The sequence below is a fragment of the Columba livia genome, chromosome 2 (assembly GCF_036013475.1).
Source record: "Columba livia isolate bColLiv1 breed racing homer chromosome 2, bColLiv1.pat.W.v2, whole genome shotgun sequence".
Classification (NCBI taxonomy): domain Eukaryota; kingdom Metazoa; phylum Chordata; class Aves; order Columbiformes; family Columbidae; genus Columba; species Columba livia.
In genome coordinates, this window is record NC_088603.1 from 407,162 (window position 1) to 429,170 (window position 22,009).

The 22,009-nt window shown below is 65.2% G+C and overlaps 1 protein-coding gene across 4 annotated transcripts in view; it reads right to left on the bottom strand.

Annotated features, from left to right (window-relative positions):
* Positions 1–227: 227 nt before the first annotated feature.
* Positions 228–22,009, bottom strand: part of AGAP3 (ArfGAP with GTPase domain, ankyrin repeat and PH domain 3) — a 144,977-nt gene continuing 123,195 nt past the window's right edge. For all 4 annotated transcript variants that reach the window (XM_065054915.1, XM_065054916.1, XM_065054912.1 and 1 more), the window contains exons 12-18: positions 21,830–22,003; positions 16,738–16,899; positions 4,215–4,369; positions 3,627–3,717; positions 3,107–3,329; positions 1,748–2,003; positions 228–1,467 (exon numbers count right to left, since the gene is read on the bottom strand). In XM_065054915.1, the coding sequence (XP_064910987.1) occupies positions 1,240–1,467; positions 1,748–2,003; positions 3,107–3,329; positions 3,627–3,717; positions 4,215–4,369; positions 16,738–16,899; positions 21,830–22,003 (1,289 nt within the window). In that variant the 3' untranslated portion in view covers positions 228–1,239. The remainder of the gene's footprint in view (positions 1,468–1,747; positions 2,004–3,106; positions 3,330–3,626; positions 3,718–4,214; positions 4,370–16,737; positions 16,900–21,829; positions 22,004–22,009) is intronic.

The window sequence follows — 22,009 nt, forward strand, 5'->3', positions numbered from 1 at the left end:
CCTCCGAGGCCACGTCCCTGCGCTGGGTGCCGGGATGACACCCCGCCCTGCCCGTGCCGGCGCTCTGCCGTGTCCCCGTTCAGCACAGGACGGCCGCCACCAGCTCCTGACTGGAGGAGAAGGGGCGAGCGGCTGTGCGTCCGGGAGGAAGCGCAGCCCAGCCTGCTGCGCGGCGGGAGGCGCACGGGGCTGCGCTGGGGCCAACGGCAGCACACAGAAAAAGCGCCTGGCAGAAGGTGGGTTGCTTTATTGGCCTTTATCTCCTTGGCTGCAGGTAACACACACAGGGCAACTCATGGCAAAGAACCAGTATATACAGAGTGTCCATATAAATATTTCCAATGTACATTTTATACACGAGTGACAGAGACATTCCACAGCAGCGCCCAAAGCCTCGGGGTTCCAGCGCTCAGCTGCAGGCTTGGCCCAAAACCCAGGGGAGCCGCTCAGCTCCCCTCCCCTCTCCTCTCCTCTCCTCTTGCTCAGCCGGAGACCAGCCCCGCCTGGGCAGCAGCCGGAGCCAGCGGGGATGCTCTGGTGGAGACACTGTGTATGGCTTTGGGGCTTGAACCTGGAAGGACAGTGACTCTACAGACACACAGACACAGCTGGGGGTCCCCGGGTGACCATCCTCTTCCCCTCTAGGTCACCAGGGAGGCTGGAGGGACCTTTGTCCAGGGGCTGCGTGGGACAAAAGCTCCCTGTGCATCAGTGCTGGGGAGCCGTAGCCACAGCGGGTCCCTCCCTGCACTGGCCAGAAGCAGAGGGGAGCACGGGGGGGAAATGCACCTCCCTGCAGCGGGGCTGAGCCGGGGGAGGCCGGGAGGGAAGGGCCCAACCTGCCCTGGCTGGGGGGCAGGTGCAGCCACCGCCCTCCCCAGTACCAGCTGTGCAGGGAGGGCCGCACGCCCGGGCTGCCTCAGCCCCTCCGTTATCTACACGTGTGCTGGGGGCACAGAGGAACCGCCTCTCCTCCCCCGTACCGGCCATGGGGACTGGAGCCCCTGTCCCCGGGACTGCGGGAACCGCTCCGCAAGCACGGCTCCCACAGCCGGTGGGGAGAGCCCGCGGGGACCGGTGCGGGGAGCTCATGGTCCCAGGCCTTCCCCAGCCAGAGCAGGGGTCCGGGGGGGCGAGCGCAGCGGGTGGCCTGGCCGTGCTGCCTTAAGACCCGCTCCCGCAGCCCCGGTCCCCTGTCCGGGCTGGCCGGGGCTGTGCTGAGCGCAGGGCCGGGAGGAGCTAGACGGCGCTGGGGCTGGAGCCCGGCTCGGCCGGCACCGCGGCGCAGGCGTTGTTGTTGGCGTTGGTGTTGCGGCGCGGCAGGCTGGGGGTCAGCGTGGTGCCGGCGCTGTCGCTGGGGCAGCCGTGCTGCAGCAGGATGTCGATGCACTCCTGGCTGCCGGCTCGCCGGGCGTAGGCCAGCGGGGTCAGGCCCCGAGCGTCGCGGCTCTTCACGTCCACCCCGTACTGCGCAGGAGAGAGAGCAGCCGGTGAGCAGCGCCGGGCGCCGCGGGGCCACGGGCACAGGGCTGGCGTGGCAAGAGCTGCGGCAGAGGCAGAGCAGCTCCGTGGCGCTGGGGCGGGCAGGGAGAGAGAGGTGGGAGGGTAGGCAGGGCAGGACCAGTGGGCATGTGGGGAAACCCGTGGGAGGAGGATGTCCCAGGACCTGGGGTGGGGGTGCTGCAGTGGGGAAGCGCCGGGACAGGACCAGAAGTGCCGCGGTGGAGGCTGTGGCGTCCCATCTTACCCAGATGAGCAGCTGTGTGAAGACGACGTTGGCCATGGCGCAGGACAGATGCAGAGCTGTGCGCCCATCTCCATCCCCGTAGGTCTCATTCACCTCCTCCTTGGTGCCGTGGGCCAGGAGTGTCACCACGAGGCGCAGGTCATCCTCCACCACGGCCCGCAGCAGCTGCTGCCCCAGCGGGATGTCCGACTGCGGCAGCGGCGCCAGGAACAGCTTCTGCTCGTACTTGGCCCGGATCCAGCGCTCCTTCTCCTCCCTGCAGATGGGACACTGTCACTGTCACAGGTGGGACAACCCGCCTGGGCTTCATGTACAGAGGGACAGCACGGCCACCCTGACCGCCCGCTGTGTTAGCAGGGAGTGGTTGCCACACACCGGCACAGCCCCGGCCGCAGACACCCGCCCCATGTGCCCCTTGTGCACGTGGCTGTCACCAGAGCTCTGTCACCAGGGCTCTGTCACCAGGGCTCTGTCACCAGGGCTCTGTCACCTGCTCCAGACACACGCCCGACACAAATTGTCTCACGGCACCTCCTTGGAGCCCACTGTGCACACTATGTGCTCACGTCCATGCACGTAGAGCAGCAGTGTCCCACACCTGTCACTGCGCAAAGGGACGCCAGCACCTCCGTGCTAGTGCCCCTACACACTGTCCCGCGTGCCCGTTACCTGGCGGCACAGGGACCAGCTCTGTTCCGTGCTCGTGTGCGGGCCATGGCCAGCGGCAAGAAAAGGTTCGCTGCTGCAGGCGACAGCGGTGCCAGGGGAGGCACGTTATCACTGCTGCCGTCTCGCCTGGCGCAAACAAAGGCTGCGGCAGCGTCCGTCCCGCCTGGGGCTGCGGGGCCGGGCGGATCGATGCGTGCCGTGCTGCCGCTATCTGCTGCCATTCTATCCATCTGCATCTGGCGGGCGGCCATCAATGCCCCGCGCGGAGCATGCTCACTGCCGCCGCCCCCTGACCTGCTCTTATCCGTTGATAAGCTGCAGAATGGGCTCTTGTTGGGATGAGTGACAGGAGAGTCACTCCGATAGGGACAGACAAGGGCCTGAAAGGGACGCACCCTTGAGACCCGCGGGACGCTGCCACGCCATCTCTGTTAACCCCTTCTGCTGTGCAGCCAGCCCTGGCTCCAGCAGTGGCCGCGTGGCTGTGGCCACCAGGAAGGCTCGCTGGCCCATGGGGCGGTGGGAGAGACCTCTGGAGCCCCACGGCGGGCAGGACCGCGCACCGCAGCACATCCAGGGCTCCTGCCCACCTCCGTTTGACCGGACACCGCTCCCAGCCTCCTGTGGTGCCCTCAAGCCCCACAGTGTGGTTGTCTGAGAAGCATCTCTGCAGTTCCCCGTCCTCCTTACCGACTGCTCTCTGGGGTGGGCTTGGGGTAGCCTTCCACGGCTCCTTCCCAGACAGCGTTGGCCAGGGCGTTGCCGATGGCCGTCATGACCATGAGCAGCTCGCTCGGCCAGTCGTCCAGGTCCAGGGAGCGCACGCGGGACAGGTGGGTGCCCAGGTTGCGATGGATCCCGGAGCACTCAATGCACATGAGGGAACCCAGGTTCAGACTCGCCCAGTCTGGATCTGCGGGCAGCAAGATCAAAGGGGGAGAGTTAACACCAGGACGGACCCACCAGCCCGTCTCCTGTGATCCAGGAGGCCACATCCGCAGACACCTGCCCCACAGATGTCCCCAAGCCGGTGGCCAGCAGCACAGGGAGCTGGTCCGTGTGGGGCCGTGGACCAGAGTGGCCGGCGGGTCAGTCCCGGCCCTGAAGAACAGGTCCAGTGTAGGAGGGGATGGGACAGCCCCACAGAGGAGGCTCTTTGGGGTAGGAGAAGCAGTGGCTGGGGAGGGGTCCCCAGCGCAGCGTTTCTTACTGGGTGCATCGCAGTCCACGCAGAAGCTGTTCCCCCGCGCGGTGCGGACGGCCTGCATGGCCTGCGCGTCGCTCTGGCTGCCCAGTCGAGCCTGAACAAAAATGCACGGGAACCCTGTTTACTCACGGCCAACCGGCCCACCACGTGTCCTCAAAAGCCCGTCAGGGCCCCCCCAGCACCCCACTCCATCGGGCACCCCGCAGCCCCTGCTGCAGGAGGGGTGTCTGGCACGGGGGTCAGAGAACAGGGCACGGGGAGGATCCGCAGCCGGAGGGTGCTGGGAGGGTCAGGGGGAGCGAAGGGGCAGAGCTGCCCAAGGAGGGAGCGGACAGGGCAGGACGCAGCTCTGGGGGATGCAGAGAGCTCTGGGGGCCGGAGCCGGGCCGGGGAGGGGCCGGGGCGCTCCAAGAAGTGACGGGAAACCCGGGGTAAGCAGCACAGTCCCCGGGATGGGATTAAACCTGCTGGGAGCAGAGGGATCAGGACGGGATCCAACCCAGACAGAGGGAAGCCCAGGACAGGGATGGACACAGCAAAGCAGATGCCAGAGAGGAGGGAACAAAGCAGAACTCAGTCAAAGCCTCTTACCTTATTTTTGCTGCTCTCACAGCCCTGCAGGCTGGCCAGGATCTGGCTCTCGATAGCCTGGACCCAAAGTTCTCGCTCCTCTGACGTTGAGGCCTCAAAGAGCCATGTCTGACCCGTCAGGGACACGATAATGAACTCAAACGGTTCGTCTGGCTCTGGAAAAGAGAGGTGTGCCATGGCGTGGCTGAGCGGAGGGGATCCCAGCCCGAACGGCCCACCCTGGGAAAGCTGCTGACCCTGAGCAGGGAAACCAGCTCCTCGGCAGAGCCGGCGCCCCCAAGCAGCCCCATCACGCCCCAAACGCCCACAGAGCGGGACAGAGCCCCGCACACTGAACCGGGAGACGCACGGAAGGGCCGTGTGAGGGCTCAACGGCAGCTCCTCGCAGTCTGAGCGGGGGGAAGGGGCCGCGGCCGCGAGGAGCAGGGTCCGCCCGGCAGCCCGGGGAGCTCCGCGGACACACAGGACGGCACAGCCGCGGCTTCCTCATAGAGAAACACCGAGTCAGGAGGACCTGGGCAGCAGCCGTGGAGAGGCAGCACTGACGCCATTCTCGGCTCTGGCACCTCTCAGTGCCCTGCTGGTTGGGCCATCTCTGGCTCCCAGACTCGGGCAGCTGGTGGCCACAGGGGTCCTTGAACCGGCTGAGTGGAGCAGAGCGCCCGGGAGGGCAGGGCCGGGTGCTCCAGCACCAGCACCTGTGCCCCAAAGCAGCCCCACCAGATACAGCCTCCGTGTTAAAGCACATCTGTGGCTGCCAAACAGCTGGGGACAAGTTCCTGACCTTCTGTCTTGAGGGAAGGTCTTTCCGGTGAGGTCCGAGGGTTGCTGCGGCCGCCAGGCGCTCGGAGGCTGGGTGTGAACGGCAGCGTCGGCATCCCCAGCAGTGCAGGCTGCTGGCGGGTGTCAGTCCTGGCACCGTGTGCCAGGCGGCAAAGCCAGCAGCAGGGACGGCCCAAACAACCAAGAGCCTGCTGAAAAGCGAGGCTTAGAACGTGGTGTTCCGCTCTGGCTGCCGCTCTGTTGCTGTGACACTCGCAGTTGGGCTGTGGGGCCAGGCTGTGCCGCGCTATGCCGTGCTGCCATGGGCTGTGCCAGGCTGTGCCAGGCTGCCATGGGCTGTGCTGTACTGCCATGGGCTGTGCCGGGCTGTGCCAGGCTGTGCCAGGCTGTGCTGTACTGCCATGGGCTGTGCTGTACTGCCATGGGCTGTGCCAGGCTGTGCTGTACTGCCATGGGCTGTGCTGTACTGCCATGGGCTGTGCCAGGCTGTGCCAGGCTGTGCTGTACTGCCATGGGCTGTGCTGTACTGCCATGGGCTGTGCCGGGCTGTGCCAGGCTGTGCTGTACTGCCATGGGCTGTGCTGTACTGCCATGGGCTGTGCTGTACTGCCATGGGCTGTGCCAGGCTGTGCTGTACTGCCATGGGCTGTGCTGTACTGCCATGGGCTGTGCCAGGCTGTGCCGGGCTGTGCTGTACTGCCATGGGCTGTGCTGTACTGCCATGGGCTGTGCCGGGCTGTGCCAGGCTGTGCTGTACTGCCATGGGCTGTGCTGGGCTGTGCCAGGCTGTGCTGTACTGCCATGGGCTGTGCTGTACTGCCATGGGCTGTGCCAGGCTGTGCCAGGCTGTGCCAGGCTGTGCTGTACTGCCATGGGCTGTGCTGTACTGCCATGGGCTGTGCTGGGCTGCCATGGGCTGTGCTGTACTGCCATGGGCTGTGCCGGGCTGTGCCAGGCTGTGCTGTACTGCCATGGGCTGTGCCAGGCTGTGCTGGGCTGTGCTGTACTGCCATGGGTGTGCCAGGCTGTGCCAGGCTGTGCTGTACTGCCATGGGTGTGCCAGGCTGTGCTAGGCTGTGCCAGGCTGTGCTGTATTGCCATGGGCTGTGCCAGGCTGTGCCGGGCTGTGCTGTACTGCCATGGGCTGTGCTGTATTGCCATGGGCTGTGCCAGGCTGTGCTAGGCTGTGCTGTACTGCCATGGGTGTGCCAGGCTGTGCTAGGCTGTGCCAGGCTGTGCTGTATTGCCATGGGCTGTGCCAGGCTGTGCTGTACTGCCATGGGCTGTGCTGTACTGCCATGGGCTGTGCCAGGCTGTGCTGGGCTGTGCTGTACTGCCATGGGTGTGCCAGGCTGTGCTGTACTGCCATGGGCTGTGCCAGGCTGTGCCAGGCTGTGCCAGGCTGTGCTGTACTGCCATGGGCTGTGCCAGGCTGTGCCGGGCTGTGCCGGGCTGTGCTGTACTGCCATGGGCTGTGCTGTATTGCCATGGGCTGTGCCAGGCTGTGCTAGGCTGTGCTGTATTGCCATGGGCTGTGCCAGGCTGTGCCGGGCTGTGCCAGGCTGTGCTGTACTGCCATGGGCTGTGCCGGGCGGGCGCATGGGCCGCACGTCTGCCCTGCCTCGGCTCTGCACCCAAGTACCAGCATTTACCTTTTATTGCCAACTTCAGTAGTTAGTGCAGTAAATGACTTAACTAAGCGGGGCCTGAATGGAATGACTAATAAACGTTATGTCACAGCACACGCTTCAGCTCATAGCAAAATGATTTGTAATTACCTAATTAGCGTTATGCAAATAACACCCTCATCTCCATAATGTGCCTTCCCAGCTCTCTATTAAAAGCAGGGAGTCAGCGGCGCAGCTCCAGAGGCACCGGGAGGCCGCGGGCCCGGCCGGGCCCGGCAGAGCCGCGCTGGCCCAGCCTGGCAGGGTCTGTGTCTGCGGGCGGACACGGCAGAGCGGGGGGTGCTCTGTGCCCTGTCCCCTCCTCTGCCCAAACCCCGCAGGCTGAGCCCGAGAGTCTCGGTGTGGGAAAGCAGCGGGAGGGCAGCGAGTGGGGAGCCGCCGCAGGCCGCGGCACCCAGCGGGGCACGGAACGGGTGCAGGGGCCACCAGCAGGTCCCACCAAGGGCATGGCCACCCTTGGCAGCCCCTGGCACCGGCTGAGCGGGGTTGTGTCCACACACATAACGTGTGCAGGCACGGGGAGTCTCTAAGGGAAGGCAGCCCTGGTGTGGGGTGACACTGCACACCACGGCCCTTCCCCTTCCCAAGTGCTCTTCCAGACCCTCGCTGACTTCACAAGCACCGGCACCCGCATTGGCCAGCACTGGCCACGGTACCCGGCTCTCTCACATCACTCACACCCACTTGGTGCAGAACAACCTGCGGGCAAAGCGCCGCTCCTGCAGCTGTGCCGTGCTGGAGTCTCACGCTCCGCACGAGGCTCAGAGCCTCGCACTTCATGGGCCTTAAAAGCGTGCGTGACGTGGGGCTGGCAGGACGCCTGCTCTTTGCTGAGAGCCCTCCACGGTGTGTCCCGCACAGACTCTGGCAGCAGCCAGGGCCTGGAGGCCATCCGCGCTGGTGAACCGGGCTGGGGCAGAACGCAAGGCTGGGTGTGCACACCAGCAGAGCCCTGGGAAGATGGAACGACCCCGGCACCAAGGGGTCTCAGCTGAATGCCAAATGACCTGCCTTTCCCACACAGGAAGGGGAGGCTGTTTCACTCATTTCACCCTAGAATCAGCTAGGGAGTCTTCCTCTGGGGAAGGACATCTGCAACGGCCTTTCTCCTGCCGGGAGCGAGAAACGCCGGGGCGGCGGCAGGACGAGGCCGCGGTGCTGGCAGGCAGCCGCTGCCGGGCTCTTCCCCGCTCTGTGACACACTTGCCTGAGCGGGACATCACGCCTGCCCAGCACCTGGCCCGTTCCTGCAGCGCCCAGCACAGAAGGGACACCACAGTCCCTGCTCCCGCAGAGAACCGGCCTCCTCCCTACGGAAACTGTCATGGAGGCTCCAGAGACACCAAATGCCAGCTCAGAACCAGAGTCTCGGAAGACACAGAGCTGGTAACTTCTGAATACTGGGAGGAGAAATAAGCGGGTAACAGACAGGCTGACAGCCACTGCCTCCTCGGCAGTGACATCCCCGGTGACGCCGGCGTGCCCGGGGCACGGGCAGGGAGCGCCCAGGCCGTGCAGGAACCCCCGCCCGGCGCCCGGCCGGTCCCCCAGCCCCGCTCAGCCAGTCCCCCAGTTCCACTCAGCCAGTCCCCCAGTTCCACTCAGCCGGTCCCCCAGCCCCACTCGGCCGGTCCCCCAGCCCCGTTCAGCCGGTCCCCAGCCCCACTCGGCCGGTCCCCAGCCCCGTTCAGCCGGTCCCCCAGCCCCGTTCAGCCGGTCCCCAGCCCCACTCGGCCGGTCCCCCAGCCCCGTTCAGCCGGTCCCCAGCCCCACTCGGCCGGTCCCCAGCCCCGCTCAGTTGGTTCCCCAGTCCGACTTGGCCGGTCCCCCAGCCCCGCTTGGTCACAGCTGCCCCAGGGCCAGCAGCTGCCCCACCGCCCCACCTGGGACCGGGACCTGCAGCCGGGGACCCGAGGGCTCCAGCTGCTCTGGGAGACAGCTCCTGCTGCCCTGCGGGAAGCGACACAGCGTGGGGACCAGGACGGACTGCTGCCCAGGGACAAGCAGCAACTGCCGGGAAGGACAGGGTGACATTTCTTGCCTTTCTTCCCGGGGGCAGTGCCTGCTCGGGTGCCTGAGGGAGCATCTGCAGGTCTCAGGCTGGGGATCAGGCCACGCTGTTGGAGCAGCGATCAACAAAGTCACTCCCAGGACACCCCGATTTATCAGAACGGGCCTCATTCTCCTTAAATCTGTCCCATTCTTGGTCTGAGCCGCCTGTGGCTGCTGTCAGCACGTTGCAGAGCCCAAGTCCTGCACTGGCTGATGCACGTGAAGCTACTGAGCCACCACGGACACAGCAACCAGCAGGTCGGTGCCGCCCCAGGACGCGGGGAGGGACCCTCCACGGGCCCGCACGGCTCCACCGCCCCGTTCCCTCCTCTCGCCAACTCGGTGCCCGCCCAGCACACACGTGGGGACCCGTGCCCAGAGCCTGGCCTCCAGCAGAGCCAGGCCCCGCACCAGCTGCCCCAGGCTCCCAGCGGGCTCGCCCTGCTCCAGCGCGGCCCTGCCGCCGCCGCTGCGTGCGTGGGGACACTGCTGTCCCCATCCTCTGCTCGGGACGCAGGGGAGGGACGGACGGCTCCGTCCCGCTGGTCCTGACCACGGGCAAGCAGTGAGATCCCTGGGGCCCCAGCCACACTCAGACAGACCTTCCCCCGCCACATCGCGAGACACCCCGGAGCCCACGCTGCCCGGTCCAGCCTGGCAGAGCCCCGGCCAGGGCAGAGCCCCAGTGCTGGCCGCGAGACCACTGTCCCCTTCCTCCTTTGTGCCTCACGGATTCCAGCTTCCCTTGGAACAAAGGGCCTGCTGCTCTCAGCAGCACCCGGGGAGAGCTAACAAAGGCCGGCAGCTTTTCTGCCACACTAAGGCTCTTTTCAGCAGCAAAGCCAGCACCTCTCCTTCCTTGCAGCCAGGCAGGGCGGCCGTGCAGGGGACGGGCAGCTGTGGGATCGCACCCCTGGCTGCGCACACAGGGCGCGTCAGAGCTGGGGCAGACGCGAGGACCCAGAGCAGCCTCAAACAGTGTGCAGACCCCGCGCCTGGGAGAGCCTGGGACAACGGCCTGCGCTCCCTGGTGGGTCCGCGCGAGCTGCAGCAGACTCGAGCCACAGCTTCAGGGCAAGTATGGGGCTTTCTCAGATTTCGTGGGGACACGCAGAGTGTCTGGCGTGGCACAGGCATTTGTGGCCAGACGAGCAGGCGGCACAGAGCAGCCGACCCGGGCGGAAGGGCTGGGGGGCCTGTGCCGGCGGAGCTGGCAGAGCGCCCGTCCCTGCCCGGCGCCGGGCACAGGTCCATCCCGGGGCCCAGAACAGCCCCGGCGCTCGGCAGCTCTGGCCGGGCAGGGCCACGGGCCAGCGGAGGCCGCTCCGGCAGGACTGGAGCCCGTTCCAGCTCCTCGGGGCACAGGGGCTGTCCCGGGCCCATCTCCCCGGCTCCGCAGCCACCGGCAGGCATGCTGGTGGGAGTCCATTACGCCAGCTCCATTAGAATTAGTGGGCAGTGGAAACGAACATGCTTGTCTCGCTCTCTCTTGATGATATTTTGATGATGTTTTAAAGACTGAGCTCCGTGAAGAGCAGCTGAGCAGAGTTCGGTGCGAGCCGGCTCTGCTAATGGGCGTTAACCCCGTGACCCAGCTCCAACACCGCCCCGCCGTGAGAGCTCCAAACGAGAGCAGAATTAGCGAGGGCGGCGCAGCACGGCCGGCCGGGCAGCACCCAGACCGGCCGGCAGCCGAGGCACTGCCGGAGTGCGCGCGAGGGCTCCCGCGCCACCGCGGCGAGGTGACGGCCCCGCCGAGCCACCACCGTCCCCCTGCTGCGCTGGAGGGGCCGCCAGCAGCCCCGGAGACAGCCCTGGAGGACGCGGGTCCTCAGGACCAGCAGATGAGCACCACGGGACTGGGAAGAAACGGGGACATAGATCCTGCGTGTCCTGGCAGGAACCGGCCCAGGGCGAAGGGAGGAGGGGAAGGGGAGGCCTGACCAAGGAGCCCAGGGGGGACAGCGCTCCGCTGCCCAGAGGTGGCCGCAGCCAGACGCCCAGCAGAGCGGCGAGGGTGTCACTGTCCCCTGCAGAGGCGAGAGGGGATGCTGGGGTGGAGAAGCAGCACAGGGAGGACGGGCAGCAGCGGTGACCCAGGAGTGCTGCCCCTGCGGCTCCTGCCAGGACCTTCTCCCTGCTCCAGCGGGAGGGAGCACAGCTTGGAGCAGAACTGGGATGCCTGGGTGGCTAAAAGCACCTCAGGTCCAGCACAGGCTGGGCACAGGAACCTGTCCTGCTCCGTGAAGGGCTCAGACACCACATCACAGCCCACAGAGACCCCACCGCGAGGATCTCGACCCGGAGCCAAGGGCCTGGCACGTCCCACGTCCATCCCACCGACACGCTGCTTCTCCCGGCTGTGGGTGACAGCGCAGGCTGCGGTGTCCCCGGGGAGCTGCAGAGGGACAGGACGGCCACACTACTCACCCTGTGCCCCACACGGGCTGGGCAGCACCCCCAGCACAAGCTGCAGTCCGGGGCGTGCTGCTCCACTGTCCCTCAGCACCAGGACACAAGGCGGCTCTGGGGGAGGACACAGATGGAGCAACGCTCCTCTGGCCGCTGTGGGGACGTGGCGCGATGCTCCTCACCCCGCGCGGCAGGGTGGTGGTTCTCCCGGCACTCACACAGGGCTGTGATCCTCTCCACACACCAGGCACTGGACAGAGCTGCCCCACACCAGCCCACGCGTCACAGGACAGTGGGTGGACAGGAGGGAGCTCAGCACGGGTGGGCAGGGAGCGCCCTCCCAGCTGTCCCCGGCACAGGGCTGCAGCCCGGCCCCGCAGGCAGGACAGCGCAGACGCTGCCCCGCGCCCGGCAGGCCCAGGGCGGGGAGCGGGGCTCCTGCAGAGCTCCCACCAGCCATGCCCCATCTCCTCTTCCACCCCGGAGCCCAGTCCCAGCACACCAGTCTGCCCCATCGCACTGCTCTCTGGGCTCCCGTCCCCGCTCCCCGCGGCAGAGGTGCCCCTGGACGCCCCACTGAGGGGGGCTCACGCGGGGAGGGTCCAGGGGACACCCCCGGCATCAGGGTGCATGGCAGGGAACCGAGGGCTGGTCCTGCCTCTGGAGCGGGGGTGCCCTGGCCCACAGCTCCGCTCCCCCGCCGAGCCCGAGCGGGGGTCCAGGAGCAGGGCAGCCAGCAGCCCCCAGCCTCGGGACGCTTGTTTGCAAGCTGCCACTGTACCACATCATTACGAGGTGTTTGGGATATCAACAAATTAGCAGGCGTCTGGGAAGGGAAGGATGCAGCACCATTCGTAAATGTCAGCTCGCTGCCTCCTCATTTTGCAGATCATTAAACCCAATATTCCTAACCTGTATTAGTGCAACGGGGACAGGCCCCCTCTGCAGCGACACGGGGCGCCAGGAGAGCTGCAGCAAGAACACTGCTCTGGAGACCCCACAGTGCCTTCTGTCCCCGTGTCCCCTGTCCCCAGAGCGCCCCAAGCTGAGCTGCGTGTCCCCTCCACCCGTGGGGCCTGCGCTGCCCACAGGGACACGCGGGGCCAGGGCCGGGGCGGGCAGGGCCCTGCTGGTGACACCAGCTGAGTGGGCAGGTGGGCAGTGCGGAGCACGGTGTGGGGCACGACATCACGCGTGTGACCATGCACATGGGGGGCAGGACGGCAAAGGAGCTCAGCCGGCGCGTCAGGAAGGGAAGGCGCTGCTGCGGGACGCACCGGGGGCTGCGATGTACAGAGGGGTCACCGTGAGGGACCAGAGTGTCATTTCTTGGGCAGGGGCAGATGCCACACAGGGTGCCGTGTGTGCAGTGGGGCTGGGAAGCGGCAGAAGGGCCGTGTGGGGCAAGTGGGACTGGGCTGGGGTCCTGCTGCGGGCTGGGAGGGAGCGCACGGGCTGCAAGACACGGGTGGGCACGAGGGGCTCTCGGAGGGGCGGCCCGGAACTGTGCAGGGACCCCAGGAACCACAGCACGGGGGGAACCGCGGGGACGGGGGCCCAGCCGCGGTGGGGATGCTGGGGCACAGGCTGCTCTGCCCGGCCAGGACGGAGCAGGGAGCTCCTGGGGCCGGTAACGAGCAGGAGGGACTCGTTAGCACTGAATGAAGAGGCTGGCGGAGGGAGTGCCCGGTGACACACGCTGCGTGGGGCAGGCGGGCGCTGAGCAATAGCAGCTGGAATCCCTGGCAATCTGGTAAGCGCGGCTCAGCGCCGCACTCCCGGCTCACCGAGATCGGCCTCCGACAGCCCCTGACAGTTGGCATTAATCACGCACATCGCCCCAACACAACTCTTTACTGGCCATCAATTTCCCGTGGGTTTTAAAACTAAAAAACAAAGACAAAACCGCGTCGTTTGGCCGCCACTGAGAAGCACATTAAGGGGCTGTCAGCTTCTCGCCATGCACCCTGCATCACTCTTTAAGCACATGAGAAGTTCATTATCCCCGGAGCTCTGGCAGCCATGGGGATGCTGGCGCAGGGAGCGTCGCGAAGGTGCTGCTGCCGTCAGCCGTGCCTGGCGGCTCCGGGGACCCCGAACCGGGAGCCAGAGCCCTGGCGGGGAGCAGGGCTGCGCCGGACTTGCGCTCGGCAGGACGGGCACTCCTGCCCGCCGCGCTCTGCTGGGCTGTGCTCTCCAGCACGCTGTCCCCGTGGCCCCCGCAGGCTGACGCTGCAGCCCCACCGCGGTGATGAGCCCTTCCCGGGGCTGCTGCGACGTCCCCTGACAGTGACACCAGGTCTGCCAGCCGGCGGGTGCTCCCTGACAAGCTGAGCCGCACTCGGGTTTGGTGACATCCCCGGCAGCCCAATCCCACGCTTGCCATAGTTTGCTGATGCTCCCTAGCAGCCTGACACCCGCTCTCTTTAACATGCGACCATGTAAAAAAGCAACAGCTCGTTTGATTTATGATACTTCAGAACAACTAAGATTCAATTGCTCCGCACGTCCCTGGCTCTGATTACCTCCTAAATGAGATAAACTGATGGCAATTTATCCCCAGACCTCACCAACTTTCCCAGGATGCTACCTGAGCCGCTCGTGCCCTGTGCACGGCGGGTGCCCCTGCGGGCCCGGCACAGCCCCGGCTGCCCCGCGTCCCCCCGGCCCAGAGCGCGGCTGCGCCCGTCCCAGCCAGCGCGGCTGCGGGGTGTCCGGGCCGCAGGGTCTGGGGTCCCGTCACGTCCCCACGTGAGCCCACGGGGAGCCCAGCGGGTGCTGGTTGTCCCTGCGGTCCCCAGGCCGGGCGGGCTCCACGGGGACGGCAGCTCTGCCGCGCGCGCAGCCCGGCTCTGCACCGCCGTTCCTGCGCCTTCGCCGCGTTCACTGCGCAAAGGCAAAAAGCTCGGGTTGCCCTGCTGTGAAAAAAGCTGCTGGAACTGTTCAAATACGGCTAAAAAAGATCCAAAGAAGAATGAGACACACTTAGGGACACGAGCCCAGGACAGTGCCATCAGTCATGCCCACGATGTGGGCGATGCTCAGCCCCAGGTCCACACTGGGACCAGGCGCTGACCCTTCAGACACCAGGATGGACCCTCATCATCTCTTACTGCTCGCCAACAACCCCCACCTGTGACGCGGCTGCCAGGCAGGACGGACCCGCTGGGACTCCAGCCCGGTGGCGCTCCGAGCGCCCGGGACACCGGCGGCTCCAGCACCAGCCCCGGTGTCTCCCCGGCCCCGGCACTGTGCCGGCCCTGGGGGAGCAGTCCCGGTGCTGGGGCAGGGCAGGGACAACACGGGTCACCCAGGGAAGGTGACACAGGCCCTGGGGGGCATTTTCCTGCTCCCGGTTCTGGTGTCAGAGGCTGTTGGCAGCAGGAGGAGCAGCCACGTGCGAGGTCGGTGCGGTGACAAATGACGTTGGGTAACTGACACTTCACTGGCAAGTGAAGCTCCACGTTGATAAATGCGAAGTAATGCACTTTGTAGGAAAAAATTACATTAGTCCAACAGCTGACAGGGCTCTAAATTAACTGTACGAACTCCAGGCGGGGTCGGGCATCCCTGCGGCCAGGGCCCGGGCATCCCCGCGGCCAGCACAGGAGCCCTGCCCGCACCCACGCGGTCCGGCACCGGGGCGGCGCTATCAGAACACGCTGCTGCCCCCGTAGCACCGTGTGGCACCACATCCTCACAACGCGCGTCCTCGGCCACCCCACCTCCCTCGGGAAAACAGCCAGAGCGAGCATGTGTCTGAAAAACACCCTCCAGGAAACCAGAGCAGAACTGGGATGGCTCAAAGGGTCAGGGACGGGGACTCCTCGGAGGGCGACAGTCACTTGGTGTGCCCAGCTGGGTGCAGAGGGGCCGCATCACACACGTCTTGTGGAAAAGTAACTTACTTAACACTTTGAGCAGTGGTTAGTCCACTACTTCATAAAGCGTTCCCATGTTTAAACACCTTTTCCACTAAGAAATTGTACTCAACTTTGTGCAACTTGAGATCGCGGCCCCTGCGCCCTCTCTCACCCCGTCTGCTCCGCAGAACCGCCTACCGGCCTTCGTGAGCACTGAAACATCGGCCCTTTGCTTCCCAGTCTCCATCCTGGCCAGCTGAACACCTTAACGTCCACATCCTAAGTACGTTCATCAGACCCAGGTCAGTTTTGAGGTAACGTACCCCTCTCCCCAGTACTCCCAGCTCTCCTGGAGTGTTATTTACAGGGTGGTACTTCAGCACGTACTTTCTTTGTCTCACGTGTAGGTGCCAAGCTGTTCTACCCTCTGGTCTCCCACCTTCCAGACACACAAACAATACGTCTCCCTTTTTCCAGAGCGCTGGCCTGAGAGCTGCAGACTGCGAGCTGATGTGGGGAAGGGCAGTAACGTCTGAAGAGCCAACACGAGCCCGCGGCTCAGAACGCACCAGTCTAACGACGTCGTGCACATAGTGCCGCTCGCTTTCCACGAGACAGCCGGGGTACAGTACAGACTTAAAAGATGCTCGAGCTCCCTGAACCAACCACCACAAAGGCAAAGCCTTTCCTGAGCTCAGCGGTGCTGAGGTGAAGACAACCACAACCGAAGAATCTGAACAGAAAAGAGCTCCCGACAGAGCTGCGGAGCTGCCATGCGGATCATCAGCACGGCACGCGTGAGACGCCTCCGGAAGGGACGTTCTGCCCCGGGAAAGCGGAGCTGCTGCTCGGCAGGCTGAGCTGGGGTGCGTGAGATGCTGCAGCCCCCGCAGGTTTGTCAGGTACAGGCTGACAAATATACGGGCTAAAAATCTCCTGGGTTGTCTTACAGCAGCCACTAGTTTCAAACAGCTGTACTTCTCTCCTCTCCTCTCAGCTGTCCGAATGAAACCTTTATTTTGGTTTACCACGAAAGTGTATTGAGCGCTGTGGGGTGGGATGATCTAGGATAAAGCCAGCTCTCAAACACCGAGGATCACCTTCCCGGGCGCTGAGCACAGGCACGGGCCCTGGAGGACGCGGCTGCCCAGCCCGTGTCTGCCTGGACAAACCGGGATGTTTTCCACAGCCAACGCATGTCCCCGTGCCTCCCTGCCCGGCCCCGGGAGCCGCGTCAGACCCTGCACAGACACCAGGATTTCTCAACAGAAAAGCCATCAGTACTTTTAGAACAGGTAAAGTTATGTATAGGCCTTCAACTGGTTTCCTGAAGCAGATAAACTCCTCCGAAAAGCCCTCACCTTGAGGCAGACGGCCCGGATAGCCTTTTAAATGATGGAACTTTGGCAAACTTACAAGCAAACAGAAACATGTTCTGTCCTGTGGCAGAAGGTGTCTGCACACCTTAGGCATAGTTCAGCGTGCGCTAACTGCGCGGCGTGCTGCAGCTCTGCTAATCCAGTCGGTAATCACTACCACTAACAGTAGGTGCAGTGACGGGGAGGACGGCCGTGCTGCTCCCAGGCGGCTCAGAGGCGCAGGGCACAGCGGGGCACGCGGCGCTTCGGGCGAGGAGCAGCCGAGCCCCGAGGAGCCGCGGCAGAGCCCCGCGCCGGTGCCGGTGCTGGTGCCGGCAGAGCTGCCCAGGCCGCAGAACTGTCCTACCTTCTGCAGCTGCACTGGGGCCGTCGGGCCGGGTCGTCCCCGTGCTCTTTTTCCTGCGATGCTTCTTCCTATTCGCATGTGGCGATGGAGGCGGCTCCAGCTTCGGGCTGGCAGCACTGGAAATGTTCGGGCTGGAGCTGAGAGAATCGGCAGTACCGTTAGCTGGGAACAAAGATAAAGAAAGTAATGTATGGCAGCAGTGACAGTCTGCTTTCAGAGACACCCGAGCGTCCTGGAGACACCCGGTGCTCTGCTGGGCTCAAAAGGCAGAACCCAGGAGACAGGAGAGCGCCCGCGCTGGGTCCCATTGCACAGGGCAGCTCCGGCCCTTGGGCAGGGCTGGCAGGACGTGCTCGGCACTGAGATTCCCCTGGGATGTTCACGGCCTGTGCCGGCGTCTGCATGGCCGGGACAAGTACAGCGGCACCACCGGGGCAGCCAGACCTGCCAAGCCCTCAGCATACGTCCCCATGCATGCTGCTCGTGTCCCTGTGTGTGCTGCTCGTGTCCCTGTGCATGCTGCTCGTGTCCCCATGCCTGCTGCTCGTGTCCCCATGCCTGCTGCTCGTGTCCCCGTGTGTTGCTCGGTGGCGACGCATGCATTTTGGGAAGGGACAGTCCCGGGAGGTGCTGTGGGCCCCCGGGCGCAGACCCGGTCCCGGGACCGGCACGGCGCTGTGGCAGCACCGGTCCCGCGGCACCGCTCTGCCAGACGGGGTGACGGGGGCTGCCGTGCTCAGGAACCTGAGCATGATGGTCTCAATAGGCTTCCGATACGGAGCTGAAGAAGCTGCATCCCCAGCAGCAACGCACCAAATTTATCCTCAATCATACTGTTCCTTACAATTAATAGCAGAATTAGAAACAATCAGGGAGCTGCCTAATTACTGTCAATTAGAGCGCGCTAATCAAGCTCCGATCACACACACACACGCTGCCGCTGCACTCACCATTAAATGTCAAATTTCATTAGAGACCAGCAACAAAATCAAAAGCCTGACATTCAATTTCAGCAGCACACACAGCGCAGGCTTCCAATCAGCATAAAAATGCAGACTCCGGGGAAGGCAGCGAGGCGCAGGAGCCCTCGCTGCAGGGTTAACCCTCTCCGAAATGCACCCCTGCCTCTCCTGCGCCCCGGCACGGGCGGCAGCTCCCGAGCCCTCCGCAACAGCCCTGTCTCCAGCAGGTCCCAGCCCCCATCGCCGGGCTCCGAGCCGCCTGGAATTAAGAGAGCGATCGGGGCTCTACCGAGGGCGGCCCCCCCGGCAGCGGGGACTGCGGGCGCGCGTGTGCTCTGCTCCCCCGTTTCACCCGGGTCGGTCAGACTGGCTCTTGGGGCTCGGGCTGTGTCTGGGGGGCAGGACAAACGTGCCACAGAGGACGGACGGAGCCGGGCGGCGACCGGGGTGCCCCGTGCAGGGTCCCGTGCAGCCGCGGCCCCGCGCTGGGCTGGAGAGGGTGCCGCACCGGGCTCTGCCACCTCTGCTCTCTACCGCGTTTGACACACACCAGTAGGGTGTTTCTGCTGCTATTTATCCACAGGGAAATAGTTCACTCTTGACAATTAAGAGAGATAAAGCTAATAAAATCAGACTCCGTTTTTATAAATATAAATTACTGATACTATTCACCAGGCCTGCGCCAGAGCAGGTGTGAGGCACGCTCGTCTCCCAGCCGGGGTGTCGCAGGGGACATGAACTTTCTGAGCTGCATGTGGTGCTGCCCACCTGCTCCGCAGGGCGTCCCCGGGGCCGCCGGCACTGCGGGCCGTCCCGCCGCTCCGGCGCAGGGCGAGGGGCCGTGTCCTGCGGATCCTGCGGCGCTGAGCCGACCAGCTCCGTGGAGCAGAGATCAGCGTGTCCGGCTCTTCGTAGCGCCGGCAGCTAAAGCCTCGGAGCTGGGGCTCCCGGGCAGCAGAGGGACGGGGATGGGGCTGCAGCGGGGCAGGGGCAGCCGTGAACCGCGCTCCCTCTACGAGACCATGTACTGCTGGTTCTTCCTCTTTCTTCCCCAGCAGCACAGAAGTGACCCCCCTGACCCAGTGTGAAGGGCGCTTCTTTTCCCGAGGTTTCCCAACGCAGAGACTCTGTCCCCAACACCCACCCAGGAGCTTCCAGGTCCCTGCCTTACCATGGGACCTCACGTGGGACCTCCTGGCTCCTCCTCAGCCCTGGGTCCCCACAGGGGGACTGCAGAGGTCTATAAAGGCCAAGCACAAGATGTGCTGAAGCACGTTTGCACGACCTGCACAGCCCACGCCACCCCTCTGTGCGCTCTCCAGCGCAGCAGCCCGGGGTCAGCCCGTGCTGGGACCCAAGGGCACTCCTGCAGTGCCTGCGGGTCCGCTCCAGGCAGAGGGACATCCCCACCCTGCCCCGCCACCCGCACCTGCACACAGCACCGAACTGGGCCGGGGCTGCAGGCAGCGGCACGGCGAGGTGCTGAGGGCTGAGCTCAGCCCCGCACCGCAGGGCCGGCCATGCCACCCAGTCCGGCACACTGGTGACATGGCAGGAGCTGCCTGTCCCCTCTCCTGGCTGACACTGTCAGCCCCTGGCTGTGTGGGTGCCTGGCCTGGGGTGCTCCAGCCTCAGGGACAGGAGCCCAGGGGGCTGCTCACCACCCCTGGACCAGAGCTGTGCTCTGGGGCCTCCACCTGTCCCAGCCCCTTCTCAACAGCCCCGAGCGGTTCTGAGACGTGAGACAAGACCTGCAGGTACGAAACCGCCGCTTTCCGCTCCGGCACAGCGGTGACAGCGCGGCGAGCCCCGAGCTGGGTCACGGGCTGTTGCGCTGCTCCAGGAAGCGCACAGGGCATCTGGGCTGGTCGCCCCTCGTACACCACAGACCCCTCAGCACAGAGGGGCCAGTGACACGTCTCTGGGGCACTAAGACGGGGCAGGACTGACCCCAGGGCTCGGGGTCCAGCACAGAGCAGCGGGAGCCCGGCAGAGCGGACGAGCAGCCATCAGCGCCCAGGCACAATTAGCACCGGACTGACATCTCGGCTCTCCCTGTCACACGGAGAAGCAGCAGCATCTCAGCTCCTGTTTGTGTCAGTCTCCAGGTTACTTTGCATGGAAGAGGGAGATTGTTTCGGTGGCCGCAGCACAGCTCCACGTGGGCAGGGAGCCGCGGCCGGCCCGTTCTCCCGCGGCAGCCCGGCCGGACCGGGGCTGGACAAGCGCACATCACGGCCACGCCAGACCCGGGCTGGACAAACACACATCGCGGCCACGCCAGGCCCGGGCTGGACAAACACACATCGCGGCCACGCCAGGCCCGGGCTGGACAAACACACATCGCGGCCACGCCAGACCCGGGCTGGACAAACACACATCGCGGCCACACCAGGCCCGGGCTGGACAAACACACATCGCGGCCACACCAGGCCCGGGCTGGACAAACACACATCGCGGCCACGCCAGACCCGGGCTGGACAAAAACACATCGCGGCCACGCCAGACCCGCGCTGTGCAGCAGGACAGAACCTGCCACCACGGCCCCGAGCTGGGAGCCCATCCAGGCCCGCAGCTGCTGTCCGGCACGGCCAGGACACAAAACCCACCTGTGCAAAGCAACAGGGGTGCCAACCGCAGCCGTCGGCTCCCTGCACCGGGGCACCGGACACTCCTGCTGCTGCGCCCGGCTCCTGTGACTGGGCATAGTGCTGCCTGTGATGGGGACACCCCTGCCCAGTGCAGCGACACCCCTCTCAGTGCAGGGACACCCTCTCAGTGCAGGGACACCCCCTCAGTGCAGGGACACCCCCTCAGTGCAGGGACACCCTCTCAGTGCAGGGACACCCCCTCAGTGCAGGGACACCCCCTCAGTGCAGGGACACCCTCTCAGTGCAGGGACACCCTCTCTGGCACAGGGACACCCTCTCCAGTGCAAGGACACCGTCACAGGGCAGGGACAGCCCTCTCTGGTGCAGGGACACCCTCTCTGGTTCAGGGACACCCCTCTCAGTGCAGGGACACCCTCTCTGGTGCAGGGACACCCTCTCTGGCTCAGGGACACCGTTTCAGTGCAGGGACACCCCCTCTGGCTCAGGGACACCCCCTCTGGCTCAGGGACACGGCGCGGTTGCCCCGCAGCCCAGCCCTGCGTCGGTGCCGAAGCGGGTGCGGGGCCGCGGTCGCCCTCGCAGCCGGTGCTGGCGGTGCAGGCCGCCGCGCTGCAGCCGCGTCCGCGGTGGGGAGCGGGGGGGCTGCGCACATTAATGCTCAGAGCTGCGCCCTTCCGCTCCCGTCGCCTGCGCTGCCCCATCAGCAGTAACAGTCTGATTAATTCGCTTCCAGCAGGGAGCTGATGGGGCCAATGATGGAGCCGCTGCATCAGGCGCGCTGAAATTGATAGTTTTTCACAGTTACAAATGAGGAGCCTCCTCAGCTGCAAATGGCGCCCGCACAGTCGGACTCCGGTAATGATCATAAAGAGGCTCTCTTTAAACTGTGAAAGCCCCTGGGACCGAGCGGGGGGGCGGCTGCCGCGCTAATGAGAACTACAAGGGGCGAGCAGGCATGGAAATGGCTCCTCCACTCTTGATGTGCATTTAACTGCTTTTTTAGTGCGGCGGCAGAGCCAGGAACGAAGGAGTGATGAATGCAGCACAAAAGCATTTATTTTCCAATTCGGCAAAGTGGCTACGTTGGGAAATGTATGAATTATTTTAATTCACTCAACTGTCCTGAAACATCACAGAGAATGAGTGAGCGTGGGGGGAGGGGGCCGCCGCGCTCAGTGTGCGCTCCAGAGACAGGAATCACTCCTGTTCCTTCAACCGCCCCGAAATCGGGGAGCGGGGGTGCCGAGGAGGAGCAGGGACAGGGCGAAGCAACGGCCGCCGCTCGCGCGGTGCACGGAGAGCAGCGTCCCTGGGCCGCGGCGTGCCCGGGAAGAGCTCGTCCCCCGCTGTGGCCACCGCCAGCTGACCCTCGCAACGGTGATGGCCCCGGCCAGGCCCCAAGGGCCGCGTCGCACACCCGTGAGCAAACTCGGGCCGGCAGAGCTCAGGGCTGCCCCAGCACCGAAATCCTCCCCCGTGCCCGCGCAGCCGAGGGGAGCGGCTCCAGGTGGCACTTACCGGGGTTGGGGCAGCTGCTGGGGATGGCCACGGCTTCGTTCCACTGGTCCGCGCTGGAGACGGAGTAGGAGCGCTGGTGCATGCCGTCGGGCTTCGAGCTGAAGCCCACCAGGTTGATGCCGCTGATGGAGCGCTCCGAGTGCAGGGACGTGCTGCTGGTGGAGTGCGGAGCCCCTGCAA